General features: G+C 41.5%; 1 protein-coding gene across 6 annotated transcripts in view; it reads left to right on the top strand.

The window, feature by feature from the left end:
• Positions 1 to 22,244, top strand: part of fsd1l (fibronectin type III and SPRY domain containing 1-like) — a 69,541-nt gene that overhangs the window by 33,036 nt on the left and 14,261 nt on the right. For 2 of the 6 annotated variants that reach the window (XM_078214242.1, XM_078214240.1), the window contains exons 7-12: positions 4,979 to 5,188; positions 8,741 to 8,839; positions 12,548 to 12,677; positions 13,819 to 13,851; positions 17,990 to 18,090; positions 20,652 to 20,903. In XM_078214242.1, coding sequence (XP_078070368.1) covers positions 4,979 to 5,188; positions 8,741 to 8,839; positions 12,548 to 12,677; positions 13,819 to 13,851; positions 17,990 to 18,090; positions 20,652 to 20,903 — 825 coding nt within the window. The remainder of the gene's footprint in view (positions 1 to 4,978; positions 5,189 to 8,740; positions 8,840 to 12,547; positions 12,678 to 13,818; positions 13,852 to 17,989; positions 18,091 to 20,651; positions 20,904 to 22,244) is intronic. The other 4 variants (XM_078214243.1, XM_078214241.1, XM_078214244.1 and 1 more) reach the window with 2 other exon arrangements.

The raw sequence follows: 22,244 nt of genomic DNA on the forward strand, positions 1-22,244 counted from the left end.
ATCCTGCCACTCTGTCACCTTTCCGTGACAATGTCCTGCAGTTGTCTCTTACCGATCCCGTGTTCACCTTCTTCACTGGTGATGCAGTCTCCGTGTCATGCCAGGATTACACATGGGCAGCGCTGGTGGAAGATGAGCAAATGAGCAAAGGGCGGCACGGTAGCACAGTGGTTAGCACTGCTGCTTCACAGCTCCAGGGTCCTGGGTTCGATTCCCGGCTTGGGTCACTGTCTGTGTGGAGTTTGCACATTCTCCTCGTGTCTGCGTGGGTTTCCTCTGGGTGCTCCGGTTTCCTCCCACAGTCCAAAGATGTGCAGGTTAGGTTGATTGGCCAGGTTAAAAAAAAAAATTGCCCCTTAGAGTCCTGGGATGTGTAGATTAACGGGTAAATATGTGGGGGTAGGGCCTGGGTGGGATTGTGGTCGGTGCAGACTCGATGGGCCGAATGGCCTCCTTCTGCACTGTAGGGTTTCTATGATTCTATGATCTATGAAATGTGAAGTTATTCACTTTGGTTGTAAGAATAAAAGAGCAGGGTTTTTTTCTTGAAAGGTGAAGACCTTCTAAGTGTTGATATTTTAAAAAGATTTGGTGGGCTGGCACAAGGAATGCAGAAAATTAGCATGTTGGTGTGCTGCAAGCAATTAGGAAAACAAATGGCATGTTGGCCTTTTTGCAAGGAGATTGGGGCAGAAGAATAAATAAATCTTGTTTCCGTTGCACACACGGTATTGCTGAAACCACATATGAAGGACTGTGCAATTTTGGTTTCCATGTTTGAGAAATGATTCACTCGTACAGGAGGAGATACAGAGAAAACTCACCAATTGGTCCCTGGGATGAGGGGGGGTTGACCTATGCTGAGGCTGAGTAAATTGGGTTTATATTCTCTGGAGTTTAGAATAATGTGGGAGGATCTCATTGAAACCTACAAAAATCTGTAGGGGCTTTATAGCATGGACAGAGCGTTTTCATTGGATGGGGAATCTGAAATACTGGGCACACTCTCTGGCTAAAGGACTGATCATTTAGGACTGAGATGAGGAGGAATTTCTTCACTCAAAGGGTTGTGAATCTTTGCAATTCTCTATCCCAGGGAGTTGTGCATGCTCCATTGTTAAATACATTTAGGGCTGGGATAGAAAGGTTTTTGGTCTCTTGGGGGAATTAAGAGATATGGGGAGCGGGAAAATGAAGTTGAAGCCCAAGGTCAGCCATGATATTGAATGGAAGAGCAGGCTCAATTGGCCATGTGATCTGTCCTCCTATATCTTGCGTTCTTGCAGCCAATTTATGTGACCCTTTGCTGTCCTCTTCCATGTGTCACTGGAATAGTTTCTGGCTGGTACTACAATGAATATAGAACCTTATGGGTCATGTTGATGGGAGATGTGATCCTAATGCAAGTTCCTATTCTCCTTCCATTGTAATTGTCTCAATTGTAGAAGATGCAGGTATCGCTATGAATCTTTAGTAGTAGGAACTCGTGTTCTGGGTCGATGGGTCACTACAGGATGATAGGGTGGCATTGAGCCTTAAAATGGCTCTCTGCAAATCTGCCTGTTGTCTTAGGCCAGCATGATTATGGTAATCTGTCTGCCAGACTGCCTGATAGAAATAGACTTCAAGAATGCTGCATTCTAGAATGTCAGAACCGTGTGAGTGAACAGATCTCAAATCTTTTTAGTCAGTGACCAAATCACTAGCCAGACATTACTTGCAAAGTCAACAATGCTATGTAGCATGGGCAACTGATTTTTTTTGTTGCAGAAAAGTTATGGTCTAAAGAAAGGATATGAATTAGGGTGTTTATTTTTTATATATATATATCTCCCAATTTATATCCTAACCTACCTCCCAATTTATAAACTATATATAGTAATTTTTTTTTTTAAATCTTCCAAATTTAGTAATCATTAAGAGACTACACAATATATAAATATTGAGTGAAATCTTGTTATCTTGTGCATCATTTTTTTAAACAAACACATTCCCTGAGGCTTTGTCTATGGTTAGCCTGTGAATTGTAAAAATTGTAATTGCAAAAAGTTATAAATTGAGCTTGTAAAGCATTGTGAATTTTATGCTGGAAAAGAGGGATTAAAACTAGTAAAAATTTGAACATCAGGAAGCTAGCTCCACAGCTTGCACACTTCCCTCAAGATAATCACTTGGCTATTAACGTAAGCTAATTACTCATTGGAGCAATATTTGAACTCATTCAAAATTTATCAGCACATTCACCAGTTTCTTCAGCAACCTGAAACTTGCCAGCGAAAGCAAGGTGAGAACATAGCGGTTTGAATCAAAAACATGGAAACGTGTGACGATAAATATTCTCTACTTAGTCACTTATCTACTTGCGAGAAAGGGTTTGTTCACAGTACTTTTGCACTTTGCAAAATCTCATGCTTGGCTTCCTCAGATTGGGCCCTGTGGCTACGGAGTAATATGACTAGCAACAACCTACTTTTGAAACCTGTATTTGTCTAGCAAGAGCAGAGTCTTGCAGGAGCACTACTCATGACACAGGATGTACAGGTAGAAACTGAGTTATCCAGAGTTTCAGGAAGCTCCAGTGGTTGCAGACATGTGCAGCCTACTGGACCTGGTGGCTAAGTGCTACCAGTGACCATCAAAATCACCAATGCCCTCATCTTTTTAGCCTTTGTAATCTTTCAGGGCTCTGCTGTACACACATCTAAAATCATCTCTGGCAGCAGCTCACAAACGCATAAGGCAGGTGGCTAATGGCTTTTTTGCCAGTGATGACAATTGTGATCTCCACCTGTGGTGATACCAGTCCGAATGAGTGGGTGATTGGGTTTACCCCCATGCTATCTACCCACAGCTTCAGGACATCATCAACTGCACACAAATGGCAATTTGGGCATTCCTCAGATCAACCAGAATCAACTACAAAGACTCCCACTCCATCAATATCCAGATGGTGTGCAACCACAAAATGACATTTATACTGGTGTGAGGGGTTCCTGGGGAACTGCCCTGATGCTGTCATCCCATGACAGTCCAAGCTCCTGACGAATTTGGCCTTGCAAGGAAATTGCTGGCATCCAACAGAAATCCAACCATTGAAGTCCCAACTACCAACTATCAAATTAAGAATCAAGAAATAATTAAGTGAAATAGTTTGATTATTTTCTATTGAAGACCAGTAAATTATTACTTAACTCCTCAGCTGCTGCTACCAGTTGATTAAAAGACACGATGAGATGTTGCCGTTCCAACTATCTTTGTTCCAGCTGTTAGTAAGATGAGGTTGCAGTGATGATTTGTCAGTGAGAGCCCAAGATTGTGGAGCATCTCCATTAGTAATAGCCTCTTCTGCTTAGCCTTTGCAGTGAAGAAAGTTGAAATTGACCAGAGCTGCAGGATGGAACAATGTCTTGTCATTTTTCTTTTTGGTCACTGTACTGGTTAAAGTCTGTAAGTAATTGGTGGGGCTGGACAGATACGGTTCAACACAATTTTTATCAGTGAGCTAACCCTTTCCTCAGGTTGCCATCCTCCAATAGAAAAATCAAAAATACTGTGGTTGCTAAAACATAAAGGTTGAAATGTTCACCAGGTTTGAGCATGTCTATGGAGAGAGAACGCATTAACTTTTCAGGTTGATGACTTTCAGAACTGGTGCTGAGTGTTTCCAGCATTTTCTGTTTTTTCTAATCTCAGATGGCCAGGGCCACTAAAGTTACACTGATAACACCACCGCCTTTGCTTTTGAGATTTGGCAAATCTGTGGAGGCAACCTTCTGTATTTTCCTCCTTGGTTCTATGGCCTTTGCCCTGCAACCAGAGAGAGAATGGGTTTATAAAATGCGTATTGGCTTGTGTTCAACTGATTTGATGCCGTGTGTGGGAAAGGCATTAAATTGAACAAGGATGAGGGTGAGTGGTGGCAGGGATGCAGATGGAAGCTAATTGATTGTAAGGAGTGATGTGATGAAATTAGTTTGCCAAGGGAGGATGTCTGTGAGTGCAACTTTACTCGCCCTCATTAACAAGGTTAGGTGCTTCCTGCACTGAATCCAGGAATGTGGTTCAATGCTACTGATCTCCTGGGTCGTCTTTGGTGTCAGCAGATTTCTTCCCCTGATTTCTGAGGAAGAGTACAAGTCTTTAGCTCCTCATCAGCTGCAATAGTATGTTGAGCAAAGTGCTATTGACAGTGCAGCCTTTTCCAATCTAATATCCATTGTCACACTTTGACTACTTACGTTTCCAACTCCTCCAAATTCCTCCTTTGTATTTGCCCTTTGTGTTATGTGAGTCAACATGCCAACTACTGCACGATGGATACCAAACCCATAAGTAAAATATCAATGAGCTAACTAAATGTAAAAACCATTGACTGATGCACTGAACTTCAGGTTTCCCCATGTGATGGACTAATAGCAGAAGCAGCTAAATGGGTGGTCTTGATCTTCGTGACGAAGTTTTGAGCGCTCTACTCATCGGTAGAGGTGAAGTTGGAAGTGAGGTGGCAGAAGGATTAGTTTGTGGTTATTAATGGATGGGGATAAAATATGGCTTATTTTTGCTCCTCTTCATGATCCTGGAGTAGTAGCTAATGTTGTTTAAAAGCAGTTTGTCTCCCTTCTTTACTGGCTTCAAATCCATGGGTCGCTGTTGCCCCAGCAACCTGAATGGTTCATCTCATTCTTGTGAACCTAGATAGCAAGATTATTTAAACTTGAGTTGTAGCCCAACCAACCCTGGGTTCACTGCATTGTGATCAAGAGCAGGAACACTGCTAATTTCATTTCTCCACCCCACCCCCCAAAATATATCTTTAAACTGATGGTTATTCACTGAAATTTTACCAGTCACTATTGTAATGAAATATTTCCTAACTTCTGTTAGTTTTAAATTATTTTCTGAATTGAATATTTGAGTTGGTCATAAATTGTACTAAAATGTTGTTGTAAATTATTAAATATGCAACTTTTTTTCACAGTCCCACGAGCTCCAGAGATAGACGCAGCCGATTGTCTAGTTGCTGATAATTGTGCAACTGTAGCATGGAGAATGGCAGAGGAAGATAATAAGATTGATCACTACATATTAGAGTACAGAAAAACCAACTATGAAGGACCTCCTAGAGTTAAAGAAGAACGGAACTGGGATATCATTGATAATATCAAGGACTGTGAATACACATTAACAGGTCACTTCTGCATTTTAAAAGTTAAACATGATGCATGTCTAAAAGTGGATGGGAGTCAATTATTACTAATCCACAGATGCTGTCTTCATCAGGCCACAGCCATTTTGTTACTTATCCACAATGTCCATAGGAGTTATCATGGCAGCAGGTCACATGACTATATAATTTCACATTAAGGAATTCAGTGGATGTTTTATTTGCTGAAAGAATATTCTGCTTTAATGGTCTTTGCTCCTGCTGAAAATACTTCTGTTCCCTTTACTGTGTGAATGAAAATGACTTCTAATTAGAACATCTTTATCTGCAACATTCTCAGATTGGGATGTGCAATTCCACTGCGATCCCAGCCATCGTTCATGGGACATAGCGCTGAGAGTAGCAAGAGCCCAAAATGTACTCTGGGGGAGATTCAATGTCCACCACCAAAGGTAGAGCACCTGTTTGACACACCTGCCAGGTTAGATCTGCAGCAGGTGGTGAGCGGACCAACAAGGGAAAAATCTTTACTTTATCCTCAGTGACCTACCTATTGCAGATGCATCTGTTCAAGATAATATTGGGAGAAGTAACCACTGCATAGCCCATATGGGGACGAAGTCCGATTTTCATGCTGAGGTTAGGCTCCATCATGTGGTACAACCACCATGCTAATTAGATTCACAATAGACCTAGCAGCTCAAAGCTAGGCATCTATAAGGGGCTGTGGGCAATCAACAGCAGGATTGCATTCCACCACAATCTGTAACCTTGAGGCTCCATATGTCCCTTGCTCTTCCATTATCCTTAGGCAAGGGGACCAACCCTGGTGCAATTAGGAGTGTGATAGGAGCAATAGCAGGCATACCTTAAAATGAGGTCAAGCTGCACAAAGGACAAAAGACAAGGCTGAGGCATTTGCACTATGTTTTGCTGGAAGTACTGAGTGGATAATCCATCTGGGCCATCTTCTGAGGTCCTCCGCATCATAGATTCTACTCTTCAGCCAATTCTGTTGAAGATACTGGCTGAATCCTGCCAACACTCTGGCTGTCGTACCAAAGACTTGTGCTTCAGAATTTAACTGTGTCCTCAGTTAAACTATTGCAGTTTCAGCTGCGACCCTGGCATTTACTTGACAATGTAGAAAATTGCCCAAGTATGTCCTGTCTACAAAAAGCAGTACAAATCCAACCTAACCATCCAGTCTGCTATCAAGTAGTATCTATGCAGCAAAACCTGCTCAGTTTGGATCTGCCAGGGGCACTTAGTTCAGACATCATTACAAAGTTGGTACAAACATGGGCAAAAGAATTGTATTCCAGAGGTGATGTGTAATTGCCCTTGATATTAAGGTAGTATTTGACTAAATGGGCATCCAGAAGCCTTAACAAAATTGAGGTCAGTAGGAATTGGGGGTGGTCTCCACTGTTGCACCCAGCTCAAAGGAAGATGATGGTGATTGATGGAAGCCCACCTCTCCACTTCAGGACATCACTTGCAGGAGGCCCAACCATCTTCAGCTGCTTAATCAGTGAGCTTCCTTCCAACATAAGGTCAGAAGTGGAGATGTGTGCATGTCATTCAGTACTATCATAATGATTCAGATACTGAAGCATTCGTGCCCACATGCAACAAGACCTAGATAACATTCAGCCTTGGGCTGATGAGTGACATGTACTTGCCACTGAAATGCCAGGCAGTGAGCATCTTCAAACAAGCTGATGATGTTCAATGACATTACCATTGTTGAATCAATTGCCATCAACATTCTTGGTATGATGTTGATCAGAAATTTAACTGGGCCAAGCATAAAATTACAGTGGCTGTCCACAAGGCACAAATCAGGAGTGTGATGGAATACTCTCCATTTGTTTGGATAGTGCAGTTCCAATGCCACAAGAAGCTCAATACCAACCAGGACAAAGCAGTCTGCTTGATCAGCACCCCATCCACACCTTAAAACATTCATTCGCTCCTTCCACCAGTGCTGCACAGTGGTAGCAATGTGTACCATCTACAAGATGCATTGCAGCAACTTGCCAAAGCACCTTCCAAACCTGTGGCTTCTGCCGCCTGGAAGAACAAGGGCAGCAGCAGACATGTCGAAAAACCACCTGCAAGTTCCCCTCCAAGTTGGACACCATCCAACTTGGAAATGTATTGCTCCTCCTTTACTATCACTGGGTAAAACTCATGGAACTCCCTCCCAACGGCACTGTGGGTGCACCTACACCAGATGGACTACAGTGGTTCAAGGAGGTGGCACACCACCACCAATTAACAATTGACAAATACCACTCTTGCTCGTTATTGGATGAGTGAATTTAAAAACGCTTGTTGGTAGGTGTAGAGCACCAGTTTGCTCTGTGCAAACAAAGATTTCTATTTGAGGCCATTTCTTACATTGGTATGTATATTGACATTTGCTATCCCTGAAATGCCTGTGTAATTGACAATCCGAGGCAGTTTAATTCAAAAGCTAGGGCAGCATTTAGTATTTTCAGCTTGTTACAATATCAAATGAAACTGTTGCCCAAATTCTCTGAAATCCAGAATAGCAAAATCTGAACTTGAGTCTTTGCATGTTGGCACCCTGCAGAAGTCCTGGCCCGCATACGTACTATAATGGCCTAGGAAGGTTAAACTTCTGATGCGCTCATTTTCACTGCTCAGGACACTACGTGAATGTCCTGTGTTGTCTATTTGGGCCAGATACATAGGAATTACCTAAATATTTACCCTGACCTGACTACCCGTATGGCACCACCCAATGGTTCACCCAACCATTGGCCCACCTGCCCATTAGCTGCCATATACAGCATATTCCATTAATTTCTTTAATGTTGTAAAAAGTAGTGTGTCCTCTTTGTCTTCACCTGCATTGCTGGTGTTCACTTTGAAGGGCTGCACTGATCTGTCTGATGCTGCTGCAGCTGGCATCGGAAGTCCCAGCTGAAAAAATGTAGAAAGACCAGGACACACAAGTCGTCTTAGGCACAGCGATGTGGCCAACATCGCCACTGATCAGAAGATCTGGTCCTATTTTTTCTTCCCGATTTTATTGTATCCCACGTTTCTTAGTTCGATTCCCTGAAGCAAGACTGCTGCATGAAATTTTGGTCAACCACTATCTTCAAATATATTTCATACTATAGAAGGAGCTGCTGCACTATGGCCTCCATATTTTCTGCAGGAAATTAATTTATCCATTGTCTCTTCACTGTGCATCTGTATAGGGTGCCTTTATAATTCACAGCCTGCCTTTTTTTTTAATGGAGTACCTGACATTCTGTCTGAAAATTACTTTTGTAACCGTTTTAGGTGAAAGCAAATTTAACTGTTCTTTAAATTGTCTGGTAAGATCAAAACTAAGTTACATAGATGGAAACTAGGTCTGGCATTGTTCCAGGTGGCTAGGGAGAATTTATCATGGGAATGAACTAAAGCAGGAAGGGTTCCAATGTATAATATACCAGAAGGAGCTGTTCATATTTCAAATGCTTCACCAATGAGGATGGAACATTAATCGCCCATGGTCCTCCTTTGTTCACCTATCTTTCTTCTTTGATACAGGACTAAAGTTTGAATCAAAATACATGAACTTTCGGGTCAGAGCGTGCAACAAGGCTGTGGCAGGAGACTATTCTGAACCAATTACCTTGGAAACAAGAGGTGACTCCCTTTGCAATATTTTGCATTTATTCCCAATCAATAAATTTTATGACTATTCTGTAAAGGTTGCTTTTCAAAAAGTATTTTTATTAACCAAAATAATTTTGTTTCTGTTGCTGGAGAAAAAGAGACCTGTCGAAGCTTTTTTTTCAGCAATTCTCAAGTTTTACACTACCAAATGACTATATACAAGTATGTTTCATATTTTAAAATTGAAACTTTATATAGGAAGTTAAAGATTATTAATTCTGTGTATAATTCTCTGATTTGTTTACCCAGGCTGTGTTGTAGTGTCAGTAGGACTGCCTAATGGTCAAATGATTCTTTCAAATACTTTTCATTACATTTTTATTTTATTCATGCATTCCCCACGCATTTGGCCTAGCTTCTTAAGACTTATCTAGACAGCTATATGAACGGAGTGGGAATGGAGGGATACAAAAGAGTGATCTAGTTTGGACCAGGGAGCGGCGCGGGCTAATTGTTCCTGGTTTCTCGTTTCAAGGCTTCATTCTACGATCATCTTACTGGTGCCAGTACAGAGTGAGACTGCGGATAGTTGGGAACCTGTCTCGGGGGCAGGGGATTCATATGGTGTTCGTGGAAGTGGAAATGACTAGGGTTGGGAAGCATTTTCCGATCGGGGCCATTGTGATCTCCAGGACTCGTTTCGATCGCCTCAGGGGGTCGGAGAGGAATTTCCCAGATTTTTTTTTCCCCATATTGGCCCTGGGGTTTTTCACTCTGGGTTTTCGCCTCTCCCTGGAGATCACATGGTCTGGAATGGGGGGGTGGGGGTAAGTTAATAGGTTGTAATGAACAAAGCATCGTAGCTGTGAGGGACAGCTCGGTGGATAGGATATTGGTATGTAGATAGGCTGGAAAATTGGGCGGGGATCCTGGATTCAGGATTCAATCCTGGACCGGGGAGCGGCGCGGGCTTGGAGGGCCGAAGGGCCTGTTCCTGTGCTGTATTGTTCTTTGTTCTTTGTTCTTTGTTCTAGGTTCAGGCAATATTATGCACAGCATGTAAATATCTTGCTTTAGAATATATCATGGACCAGTTTTTAAAATTATTTTATCATGGGATCTCGGTGTCACTGGCTAGGCCAGCATCTTCTGTCCATTCCTAAATGCCCTTGAGAAGGTGGTGGTGAGCCGCCTTGTTGGAACCGTACACCCACAGTGCAGTTTGGAAGGGAGATTCAGGACTTTGACCCATCAACAATGAAGGAATAACACTATATTTCCAAGTCAGGATGGTGTGTTTCTTGGGAGGAGGCATACAGGTGATGAATTCCACATTCTGGGTCAAAAATTGTTTCCTCATCTCCCCTCTAGACCTTCTCCCAATCACCATAGTCACTAACCTCTTTGGTAAGGCAAATAGTCCCTTCCCATTTGCTTTATCAAGTTCCCTCACAATTTTGTACCTCTCCATCAGATCTCCCCTCAGTCGCCTCTGTTTCTAGCTGAACAACTTCACCTTCCCTGAACTGTTGTTGTCCATGTGGCATAGGTACGCCCGCAGTGATGTTACGGAAGGATTCCATGTTTTTGACCTAGCAACAGTGAAGGAACAGCGATTATATTTCCAAGTCAAGGTGGTGTGTGAGGGAAGGGGAACTTGCTGCAGGTGATAGTATTCCCATGTATCTGCTGCCCTTGTCCTTCTAAATCAGGTTTGCCAAATTTTGCACGTGGGGATCCACATTTCAAAATTATTTCTCACAAGGGACTGATGAGCCAAGTTTTGGAAAGATAAAGTTTGGCACAACATTAAACATGAATTTCAAAAAGGTATCTGTGGTTTGGAAAGAGAACTTGCTGAGCAAAAGTAAGTAAAGATGAGTATAAGTGAGTAAAAGGGTGAGGGTGTGGTGGGGGGTGTGGCGGGCAGAGGGGTATGTGTGTGTGGTGGGGGTGGGGGGACAGGAGGTGTGTGTGTGTGTTAGGGCTGCAGGGGGTGTGTGGCTCACCCCCTTGTGCCCTGTTGCAAATGATAGCTGTCGTCGGTTTGGAAGGTGCTGTTTGAGGAATCTTTATGAATTGCTGCTGTGCATCTTGTGGATAGTTCACACTGCTGCTACTGTGTGTCAGTGGTGGAGGGAGTGAATGTTTATGGATAGAGTACCAATCAAGTGGGCTGCTTTGTCCTTATGTGTTGAGCTTCTTGTTGGAGCTGTACTCATCCTGGTAAGTGGAGAGTATTCCATCACACTGCTGACTTGTGCCTTGTAGATGGTTGGCAGACTTTTGGAATCAGTTGGTGAGTTACTTGTCATAAGATTCCTAGCCTCTGACCTGTCCTTGCAGCCACAGTATTGATGTGGATAGTCCAATTCAGTTTCTGGTCACTTGGTAACCCCCGGGATGTTGATAGTGGGGCCTTCAGTGATGGTAATGCTATTAAATGTCAAGGTGCGATGGCTAGATTCTGTCTTGTTGGAGATGAGCATTGCATGACACTAGAGTGGCACCAATGCATGCATTTAAATTGACTTAATGGGCTGCATGCCCAACTTTACCAGCACTTTCCCCCTTTATCACCGCATTCACCCATCGGTGCAAAACAGACATACTCCGTATAAGTCCACTTCGGCTGCATCATCAGTGAGGGTTAGTGAGGAGGTAAGTGCGTGGCATCCGACAGCTCCCTGCTTGAGGGGGGAGCGAAGGAGGGTCTGCTGCCACTCTGCCTGTGATCAGTGGGGGGGGAGGGGCGGTCTGCTGCCATCCTGCCTGTGATCAGTGGGGGGGGTCCGCTGCCACTCTGCCTGAGATCTGTGGAGGGGGGGAAGTGCCTGCGATCGGTCTGGGTGGCGGGGGGTGAGGGGATAAGGTGGTCAGTAACGTTGTGGGGGTGGGGCAATGTCTGTGGGGGCCAGGGGGAGGCATTATCCGGCTCAGGAGGGATGTGGCAGGGGAGCAGCATTCTATCCTTTTTCGGCGCATGCGCAGTTGGAGGTGCCGATCGGAGCTGCAGCATTTCGGGCGTGTTAAGCCCCACCCACAGGCTTGTGCAGCGCGATTCAGACTCGCTGATATTTTTGCAGGCAGTGTGTGTATGGGGGCACCTCAGAGTGGGTCTAAAAGTCGGATCTGAAACATTCCCAGTTTCAAGTCTGCCCAGCACTTAGAATCAAAATGGTAAATATGTATATCGTAATACAGATGAGGAAGCTTAGCACTTTGCTTCCTCAATCATAGGAACTAAATCAATTTAATTGGTTCTGAACAGTGAAGCCAGTTCTAAAAGTAGGTAGTTTATTGTTCCATTGTCCTACTCTCTTCCAGGATCAAAAATCTTTCGAAGCTTCAGAAATGTTTCAGGATTCCATATTTTTTAAATGAGCCTCTTGCCCATGATCTTTGCCTTTCCACAAACCCCCTCGAATGAAAGCTACTGAGACTAAGTGAAATGGTCTCCCTCAGTAAAAGCTGACCGTTTTAATGCTACTGTGCAGTTAGGTTTGAGCTCACCCGTTTATTTTTGGTGGTTAACTTCTTCCGTTACTTATTGTTTACATTGTTACTTCATATTCATCAAGGGTGTATTTTGTATGATTTAATTTTTATTTCATGAATGTTTTAACTCTATTGCATGGATTATTTTAATATCTAAAACATGTGAAGTGTTTTCAGAATGCCATTTCACTTTATTTTTTGATGCCCTAAAATCTTATTTTTGTACCAATTTGTTCATAGGTTTCAACTTTAGCTTTGATGGGGCAACTTCACACCAAAACTTAAAAGTTGATGATTTTAATGTTGAATGGGACTCTTCGGGTGGAAAAGGCCAGGAGAGCAAAATAAAAGGAAAAGAAAACAAGGGCAGGTAATTTTACTGAGATCATTTTTCTTCAGAGCAGAAAGTTTTTGTACCTAATAAACTGTCACTGTTTTCCAGGATCATAAATCTGTGGATCTGAACCACTGCAGGAGAGGTTGTTGTATAAACAACTATACCTGAAAATATTTCTGTAATATAAATGCTTTATAAACACGTAATGAAAAAAAAAATACAATGAATTTGTGCTATTAAAAGCAGAGTATTTGGAAGAGCCTATTTAACACCTTTTGGGTTCAGTACTGTGCACATTTCAGACGGATGTATTGTGAATATTTTATCTAAAGCAGGAAATGGTTTCCTTCCCTAATTTTGACTCGCTTTACATAATCCCCCACTGTGCAGTTATAATCAGTTACTGGGAATTTCCATGGAATTCCCACTCCGTTTACAACAAACTATTTATGCGAGTAGACTGGGTTTCAGCAAAGTTGCTGCAGTGATACAGAGGAAGCCTATGGATGTTCTGGGTGGAGGTACATTTTTATTTTGCTCCAGAATCCAATATGAATATATTGAAACAGGAAATTAGTCCTTTCTTGTTTTCCTAAACATAGGAACAGGAGTAACCCATTCAGCCCTTTCAAGCCTGTTCCACCATTTTGAGCTTGTTCCACTGTTGTCAGATCAAATCTGAAGTTCAAACGTGCAATTGAACTGGCTTGTACAATGCCAGTAGTTTTCCCATCACCCCTGTAACATATTGTGCAGAAAATATATAGAATGGACGCAAGTCCGGTGATTTAATCAAGTACATATTCAGAACTCAATTCCTAAAGCTGGTTATATACTTTCTTATACTTCAAGTTGAATTATCTTTGGAAAACATTTTGAGATACTGGCTACTGCGAAGGTAGGGAAAATGGTACAAAGTAATCACTGAATTCCTTTCTCTATCTGAGGAAATTTAAGGAGCAGTCCATTGTCAGGACTCAAATGAACAGGTGTCATTTGGTTTTGCTCTTGCAACGTGGACCCTTGATTGTATTGCTTTAAAATCCATTTCTGATGACCAATATCATTTACATCATAGCCGTATATATGAAATAAATGACCATGTGCAATTTTGTTTAACTTTTCCAAGTGTTTAAATAAGATATTGTGCTAATCTACTATTCTCATCTCACAGTGGCCATGTTTCCTTGGTGAAGCGCAATATGAGGTGAAATATAATAAATAGTTGCATAGTTTGAGCTTAGCTGGTAGCAGTAGCACACTGATAACCATGATTGCATTTTTTTTCTACTAATGGGAATAGTGTGGAACTGATCTGCCAGCCTTATCATCAATCCATTAAATGTTCCTAGTGATTTTAGAATGTATCCACCTTTTATACAGGTTGCAGTTCAGTAGACCTGCCCTTGATTCAATTTGAGTGTAGGTAATTTAATCTCAGTTGCTCCCAGTTAATGATCTCTGGTTGTTTAGATTTGATATTTGGCCTCCTTATGGCTGATGAGCAGTGTTCCTTTCCATTTTTAACTGGTAAATGTGCAAATCCAATGAGAAATTGATTCCTGTATACTTTAGGATTTGAATAGACTTAATGTTGTAATAAAAGCAAAAGTAGCTTAAAATCAAACTTGTACTCAGTGACTTATACCATCAAATGAGAGATTTATAAAGCCCAAGAAAATAAATCTATTTCAGTAGGAATGAATGATGCAGCATCCAGTCACTTTTTCAGATAATCGATGTATTTCTATGGAAATGTATGGTAACAGCTGGTAGAACAGCGCTCAGCATTTTCTTGTTTGCGCTACATGGTGAAGTACTGCTTGCAGTTTCTATATTTCATTTTCTGTTCGTGTAGGGTAATAGGAAATCATAGTTTTTACTCACCAATTTGATTTACAGTGCTTCTACCATCTTTTCCCTACTAAAATGCCTGATAAAACACTTCTTAAATAAACAGAAAATGTGGGAAATGCTCAGCAAATCCAGCAACATCTACGGGGGCAGAGAGAAAATGTTACAATGTCAGGTTTATGACCATTCGTCAAAACTGAAAACACTGCGGACCTAATTTTTCCTGCCTTAGTACTTCCAAACCCGTTATGTCTGTGGCATTTTCTAGCTCTGAAAGGTCATCGACCTGACACATTAGCTCTCCACAGATGCTAGCTGACCTGCTGAATATTTCCAGCATTGTTATTTCAGATTTCCAGTGTCTTGTCTGTCTTTGTACTAACTTTTGATGTAACTATTTGAGCAATAGGAGTCATGAGAAGCAGTGATTGTCTCCAGTGTTTATTGCTACCCTCTGTCCATGGAAAATAATTGATTTTACAATTGAGTAAATATGCATTAAATTTTAAGGCACAGTATTTATGTATTTTAAAAACTGTTATAATTATTACTTGGAGAAATTTCAACAGTGACTTGCCAGACAAAATAGCAAGTGGCTTTGATACGATTAGGGAATTTTTTGCAGCATTTATAAATTGTGTAGAGCAAAAGGACAGTTTTCAGAAGCAGAGTCTCATAATTGAACTTTGCACCCTTGTGCATGTTGTGAATGTGGTAGTATATCACAAGATTAACAGTTGCCCTTTTTGCATAACAGAGATCACAAGTCCCATTCACCCATCCATCCATCAATCCATCCATTCCTGTGTTTGCCGGCCTACATTGACTCCTTATCTGGCAATGTCTCAGTTTAAAAAGTTTCATCCTTGTTTTCAAATCAGTACACAGTCTAGCCTCTTTCCATTTTTGGAACCTGCTGCAGTCCTGCAACCCTCTACGTGCCTCCCAATTCTATCCTCTTGTGCATCATTACATTTAACTGTTCCACCATTGGTGACCATACTTGGCTGCATTGGCCCCGAGTCCCTTTAACAATTTCCCTTTCTTTAAGAAGCTTCTTAACACTTAGCTCTTTGATCAAGTTTTTGGTTACGTGTCCCAATATTTCTGTGACTCGATGTCAAATTTTAAAATATATTAATGCAAGTTGTTGGAATTCCCACCACGCACTGGTGTCCACTCCAAACGGCAATAACCACCTGTCTAAAGCGAGTGTGCAACCAACTGAGCCACAGCTGACACTGATGGAGTTGGGAAGGGGTTGCAGTGATCTGGAAAGTACAGGAGACCACTTCTGTACATCAGGGCGTGTATGGGAGGGAGACTCTTGAGACTTTTGGTAGATTGGGGGCATGGAAAAGAAAAGCCCAGAGCAGTTGAAGAACCTCATAGGCCAAACCAGGGATTCTTTTCTAACTTTAATGAAATCATGCCTTCGCGCCAGCTTCAACTGGCAGGGTGCAACAGCAGGTGCCCCATTCAGGAGCAGGTTAAAATTTCTGTGCACTTTAAATGAAAATTCGGGTCTAATTAGACTCTTGTTAGAATAAGACAGGAATGTCATCTGTAGCCAAAACAAATGGCATTAAAAGGGGGAATTTTGAATGAAGCATGAGAAGAAGTTATTTGATTTCACGGGGATAGTCGTTTGCTCATTCGTGAGATGTGGGCTTTACTGGCAAGGCCACTATTTAATGCCCATACGTAATTGCTCTTGAGGAGCTGGTGGTGAGCTGTCATCTTCAGTACAATTGAGTGGCCTGCTAGGCCAATTCAGGCAATTAAATGTCAGACAGATATTTGTGGGTCTCGGCCTCGCGTAGACCAGACCAATAAGGATAGCAGTTTTCCTTCCCTAAAGAGCACAAATGAATTTGGATGAATTTTTGCAACAATTCAGTGGTTTTATAGTCGCTATTACTGATGCTAGCCTTTTTATTTCAGATTTGATTTAATTGAATTTAAATTTCCTAGCTGTCATTGTGGGATTTTGAGTCGAGTTATGTGGGTTGTGACTCCAGGCAGTTTATGTTGGCTGTTCACCTGTAATAAACTGAAGTCATGGACACTTAAAATTCCAAATATTTTACCTCTGTGATGAAGCTATCGGGACAGAAATTATATTGCTATCTTCAAATGGTTAACACACTAAATGTATGCAATTTTAAATTTTGATTCTTTGCTGGTTAGTGCATACTAATGGAAATTCTTTACATGTTACAAACTAGTGAGTTTCTATCAAGGCAAAGGTGGTTTGCCTTTTATTTTGGCCACTATTTCATTGTATTAGGGCTGCCCCAGGTTTATCCATGCCTAACTGGATGCATTTTTTGAATTGTTTTGGTTATGTGCAGTGCCTTCTCCAAAGTAGCTGTGGTTATCAGGTCTTCTGCTATAGTAAATAAGCTCTGTAAAAAAACTTACTTTAATTTCATGTTTATAAAAGCATGCCTCAAGTTTTAAAAACTGCTTATGCTTTACCCTGTAAGTGACTACAGGAGCACTGGTCTGCCTCCTACAGTGAAATTTACCCAGCCTTTGCAGTTTTATTTCATGATTAATGCTTGCTTTACAGCTTCAAATGTGTATGTGGGTTTCAAAACCACTAACTTCAGAAGTCTTCACTTCAGTTCCAAGCGTATAGCATTTCATTTGTGGTGATTTATCATAAAACCATTCAGGTGTAGAGTTTTGTGATTTTTATTTTTGCCCTCATCCAGTTTTTAGTAAGATGCTGGAATTTCCATTGAAGTCCTGAGTGAAAGGCATTGTAAAATTGGATACTGGTCGTGCAGTTGGCTGAAAACATGTGAATTATGCATAATGCTGTCTATAGCAATATGCTTTTTTGAGGGGGAATCTTTGGGGGGGGGGGGGGGGGGGGGGTTTGCACGGGAGGGTATGGACCATCTTGTTAAATCTCCAGATTAAATACTTGTGTGTTTGGAGCTGAAATGAGCACTTTTCCGATAGCCCTCAATTAATCAATCACTGTTCAAAATGTTAACTTCTCTTTAATCTTCTTTTCCTGCGGATTCATTCTTAATTTTTTGGTGAGTAAGTTGTGTTTCAAAAGCGATGCTTTTTCATTTTTTCACTGGTGCATGCATCCTATTGTATTTTTTCACTCGGCACCTATCTGTTTAATTGAAGTATCAAACATTTAATTCAGGGAATGTGCATCATAAAGTAATCTGAATAAAGCACTTAAAAAAACTCCATGTAATAAAATTGTCAACAAGTCACATGATTCCTGTGGTGACTACTGCTATTCAATTATGTCGCCATGATCCATCTGCCTAAAATTCATTAGCTGAGTAGTTATAAAGTCAAAAGGTTACAAATTAAATGGCAGCTTTTGGTCTTAAGACAATTGCACACACATCAAAAGTGAAATACAAGTTTATCTTTATCATTTTGTTTATATAATTTGTTTCTTGTCATGGTTGCTGAATGTGACCTAATCTTGCTGTCCTTTCATTATTCTGTAGAAGTGGTACGCCATCTCCAAAAAGAACATCAGTGTCCTGTCGACCAGCATCAGCAAGAAGTAACAGAGATCGTTTTACTGGTGAATCTTATACAGTTTTAGGTAACACCGCTTTTACGTACAACAACTGCTGTATAGTGTCTTTTGCAACTTGTCATTCTGAATCTTTCAATTGTTAATTTTCAGAATATTTTACATGATGTTGTCCAATAATAGGTTTGAGATTGTCACAAACAATAAAAAACATGGAATAGATGCAGGAATATGTTTTGAGCTTAAAGTGGGTTCAGATTTAACTACCATCGTGCAGTGTGCAATGAACATGTGCAGTTTTCTGGCCAGGGATGTGAAAGAAACATTGAATTTTAAAGAACTGGGAAGCTATTTGAGGGAGTAGGTGATTGAGCGTCTATTTCCTTTTTCAAAGTGCCCAGTTTGACTTCTTCACCTTTCTGGTCCTGCACTTGCAGATTTCTGTTCCATATTTTAAATCTGAAAATATTCCAATATGGTCAACAGTGATATCAATGTTGTGAAACAGTGGCACAATACATATTGTGCTTTTTGAGAACCGGTGCAACCATCTTCCACCTGATTCTGAACAGCTAAATATTTAGCTTTCGGAATGGGGACTTTGAATTCTTGGCAGAAAGATTTCATTACTGCTTTGAAGTACTAATTGGGTTTTTTTGACTGATTAGAAGAATCATCAGCTAATTTGTATAATTATTTTGTTCTAATATCTGGTTATCTTTGATTTGATTTATTATTGTCACATGGGTTGGTAAGTTTGCCGATGGGTTGGTAAGTTTGCCAACGACACGAAGGTTGGTGGGGTTGTGGATAGTCTGGAGGGATGTCAGAAGTTACAAAGGGACATAGATAGGATGCAAGACTGGGCGGAGAAGTGGCAGATGGACTTCAACCCAGATAAATGCGTAGTGGTCCATTTTGGCAGGTCGAATGGGATGAAGGAGTACAATATAAAGGGAAAGACTCTCAGTACGGTAGAGGATCAGAAGGACCTTGGGGTCTGGGTCCATAGGACTCTAAAATCAGCCCCGCAGGTGGAGGAGGTGGTTAAGAAGGCGTATGGTGTGCTGGCCTTTATCAATCGAGGGATTGAGTTTAGGAGTCCGGGGATAATGATGCAGCTATACAAGACCCTCGTCAGACCCCACTTGGAGTACTGTGCTCAGTTCTGGTCGCCTCATTACAGGAAGGATGTGGAAAAGATTGAAAGGGTGCAGAGGAGATTTACAAGGATGTTGCCTGGATTGAGTGGCATGCCTTATGAGGATAGGCTGAGGGAGCTCGGTCTTTTCTCCTTGGAGAGACGTAGGATGAGAGGAGACCTAATAGAGGTATATAAGATGTTGAGCGGCATAGATCGGGTGGACTGAGGCTTTTTCCCAGAGTGGAAATGGCTGCTACGAGAGGACACAGGTTTAAGGTGCTGGGGGGGTAGGTACAGGGGAGAAATGTTAGGGGGAAGTTTTTCATACACGGTGGTGGGCGAGTGGAATCGGCTGCCGTCTGTGGTGGTGGAGGCAAACTCAATAGGGTCTTTTAAGAGACTCCTGGACGAGTACATGGAGCGTAATAGGATGGAGGGTTATAGGTAGGCCTAAAAGGTAGGGATATGTTCGGCACAACTTGTGGGGCCGAAGGGCCTGTTTTGTGCTGTAGTTTTCTATGTTTCTATGTATTAACATAGTGAAAAGTATTGTTTCTTACGCGCTATACAGACAAAACATACCGTTCATAGAGAAGGAAACGAGAGTGCAGAATGTAGTGTTACAGTCATAGCTAGGGTGTAGCGAAAGATCAACTTAATGCAAGGTAAGTCCATTCAACAGCAGCAGGGAAGAAGCTGTTCTTGAGTCGGTTGGTATGTGACCTCAGACTTTTGCATCTTTTTCCCGACGGAAGAAGGTGGAAGAGAGAATGTCCGGGGTGCGTGGGGTCCTTAATTATGCTGGCTGCTTTGCCGAGGCTGTGGGAAGTGTAGATAGAGTCAATGGATGGGAGGCTGGTTTGCATGATGGATAGGGCTACATTCACAACCTTTTGTTGTTCCTTGCGGTCTTGGGCAGAGCAGGAGCCATACTGGTATACATACATACAACCAGAAGTAATGCTTTCTATGGTGCATCTGTAAAAGTTGGTGAGAGTTGTAGCTGACATGCCAAATTTCCTTAGTCTTCTGAGAAAGTAGAGGCGTTGGTGGGCTTTCTTAACTATAGTGTCGGCATGGGGGCGGGGGGAACCAGGACAGGTTGTTCGTGCTCTGGACACCTAAAAACGTGAAGATCTCGACCCTTTCTACTTTTCCCCCATTGATGTAGACAGGGGCATGTTCTCCTTTACACTTCCTGAAGTCGATGACAATCTCCTTCATTTTGTTGACATTGAGGGAGAGATTATTGTTGCCGCACCAGTTCACCAGATTCTCTGTCTCATTCCTGTACTCTGTCTCCTCATTGTTTGAGATCCGACCCACTATGGTGGTATATACTTCCAAAAGATATGTGATTGGGTGCAGTTGTTTCTCTACTTGCCATCCACCATTAAAAGACATTGAGATGTTCCATTGTTTGAAACGTGCTTTACAAATGCAGATTGTTTAAATTATTTAAAAACTCTTTGTACTTTCTTCTCAGGAGACGCAGTGATTGAAAGTGGGCAGCATTATTGGGAAGTGAAGTCTCAAAAAGACTGTAAATCTTACAGTATAGGTGTGTCCTACAGAAATCTCGGAAAATTTGATCAACTGGGGAAGACTGTTACATCCTGGTGTGTTCACATTAACAACTGGCTGCAGACCTCCTTCGCTGCTAAACATAACAATAAAGCCAAATTCATGGATACACAGGTTCCAGACAGAATAGGTGTATACTGCGACTATGATGGAGGTAGTTTTCTTGTTCAAAAACATTATTAAAGCTTTATTCATGTCCTCTAACAAAGCAATATAAAGATGCCATTTTCTAATGGCTTTGTCAACATAAAAAAACTTGGTACGCTCCAACTCTCAGTCAGCATTGTTTTTTGACCTGAGCACGAAGCAGTTCAGAAATAACTCTTTTTCCTTGATGTGTTTTTGAGCATTCTGTCTTGAAAATACTGTCATTGTTTAAATCAGTATAACTGATGTGTATGCATTTTAGCCTCTAGTGATTGTGACCTTAGGCCCATGCTGTTTAAAGAATTTATTATTTCGCTTTATACTCAAGTGAGGTTTGTGTAAATTGAAATTGTCTGTGATTATTCATCTATAAACTAAGACTTGCAAAGTTGCATTGTTGAATGAATGTTGTCATCTAAAATGACAGATGGGTAGTTAGACATCGGTCATATATTTTGAAGCTTATCAGACAAAGAACAATAAGCAATTTAAACACAAAATGCTGGAAATACTCAGCAGGTTCTTGATGAAAGATTATCAAGCTGAAACGTTAACTCTGTTTCCCTCCAGAAAGTACCCTGACCTGATCTTATTTCCAGCATTTTTGTTTTTGGATGCTAGAAAACTGAATTATTTCAATTTTGTATTTGTGGTAAGCAATTTAATTTTGACTTGAATGGAAAGTGGATCCCAATCAATAGTTCCCCAATAATTCTAGGAGTTCTGTTTGGACTTGGTATACTCTACCCTTCAACACAGGTTCTGGACTCGCCTACCTCCAGAGTGGTCAGAAAACAAAGCTGATGTTTCAAATCTGGATGACCCTTCATCAGAGCTCAGACGAAGGGTCATCCAGACTTGAAACATTAGCTCTATTCTCTCTCCTCAGATGCTGTCAGACCTGCTGAGATTTTCCAGTATTTTCAGGTTCCAGCATCTGCAGTAATTTGTTTTTATCCCTGCCGTTTGAGTTTATTGTCGATTGCGTTAGCCTTGACTGGAATTTGTCTGATGAATAATGACACCCATCCCTGTACTGAAGCCCTCCCATTTAGCTTTACTTTCCATCATTTGCCCAGACAGCCACATAGCATCATGGCACTTTTCACCATATCAGTGTCGTCTGTCCTGCTACTTCTCCAGCATCACCTGCTTTTCAGTTTTTCACCTTGTTTGACCCTCTCATCTCCTTTAAAAATTCTCATTCCCTGTGGTCCATCTAAATATCCTGTCAAGTTTCTCACTGTGACAGCTTCACTCATTTTCCACAACAGCCTCTGCACCAACTGACTTTGCATTCTTCGTGATTTCCATCTCCATCTCAGACAGGACGTGATGAGTTGAGTGT

The sequence above is a fragment of the Mustelus asterias genome, chromosome 6 (assembly GCF_964213995.1).
Source record: "Mustelus asterias chromosome 6, sMusAst1.hap1.1, whole genome shotgun sequence".
In the NCBI taxonomy this organism is placed as follows: Eukaryota; Metazoa; Chordata; class Chondrichthyes; order Carcharhiniformes; family Triakidae; genus Mustelus; species Mustelus asterias.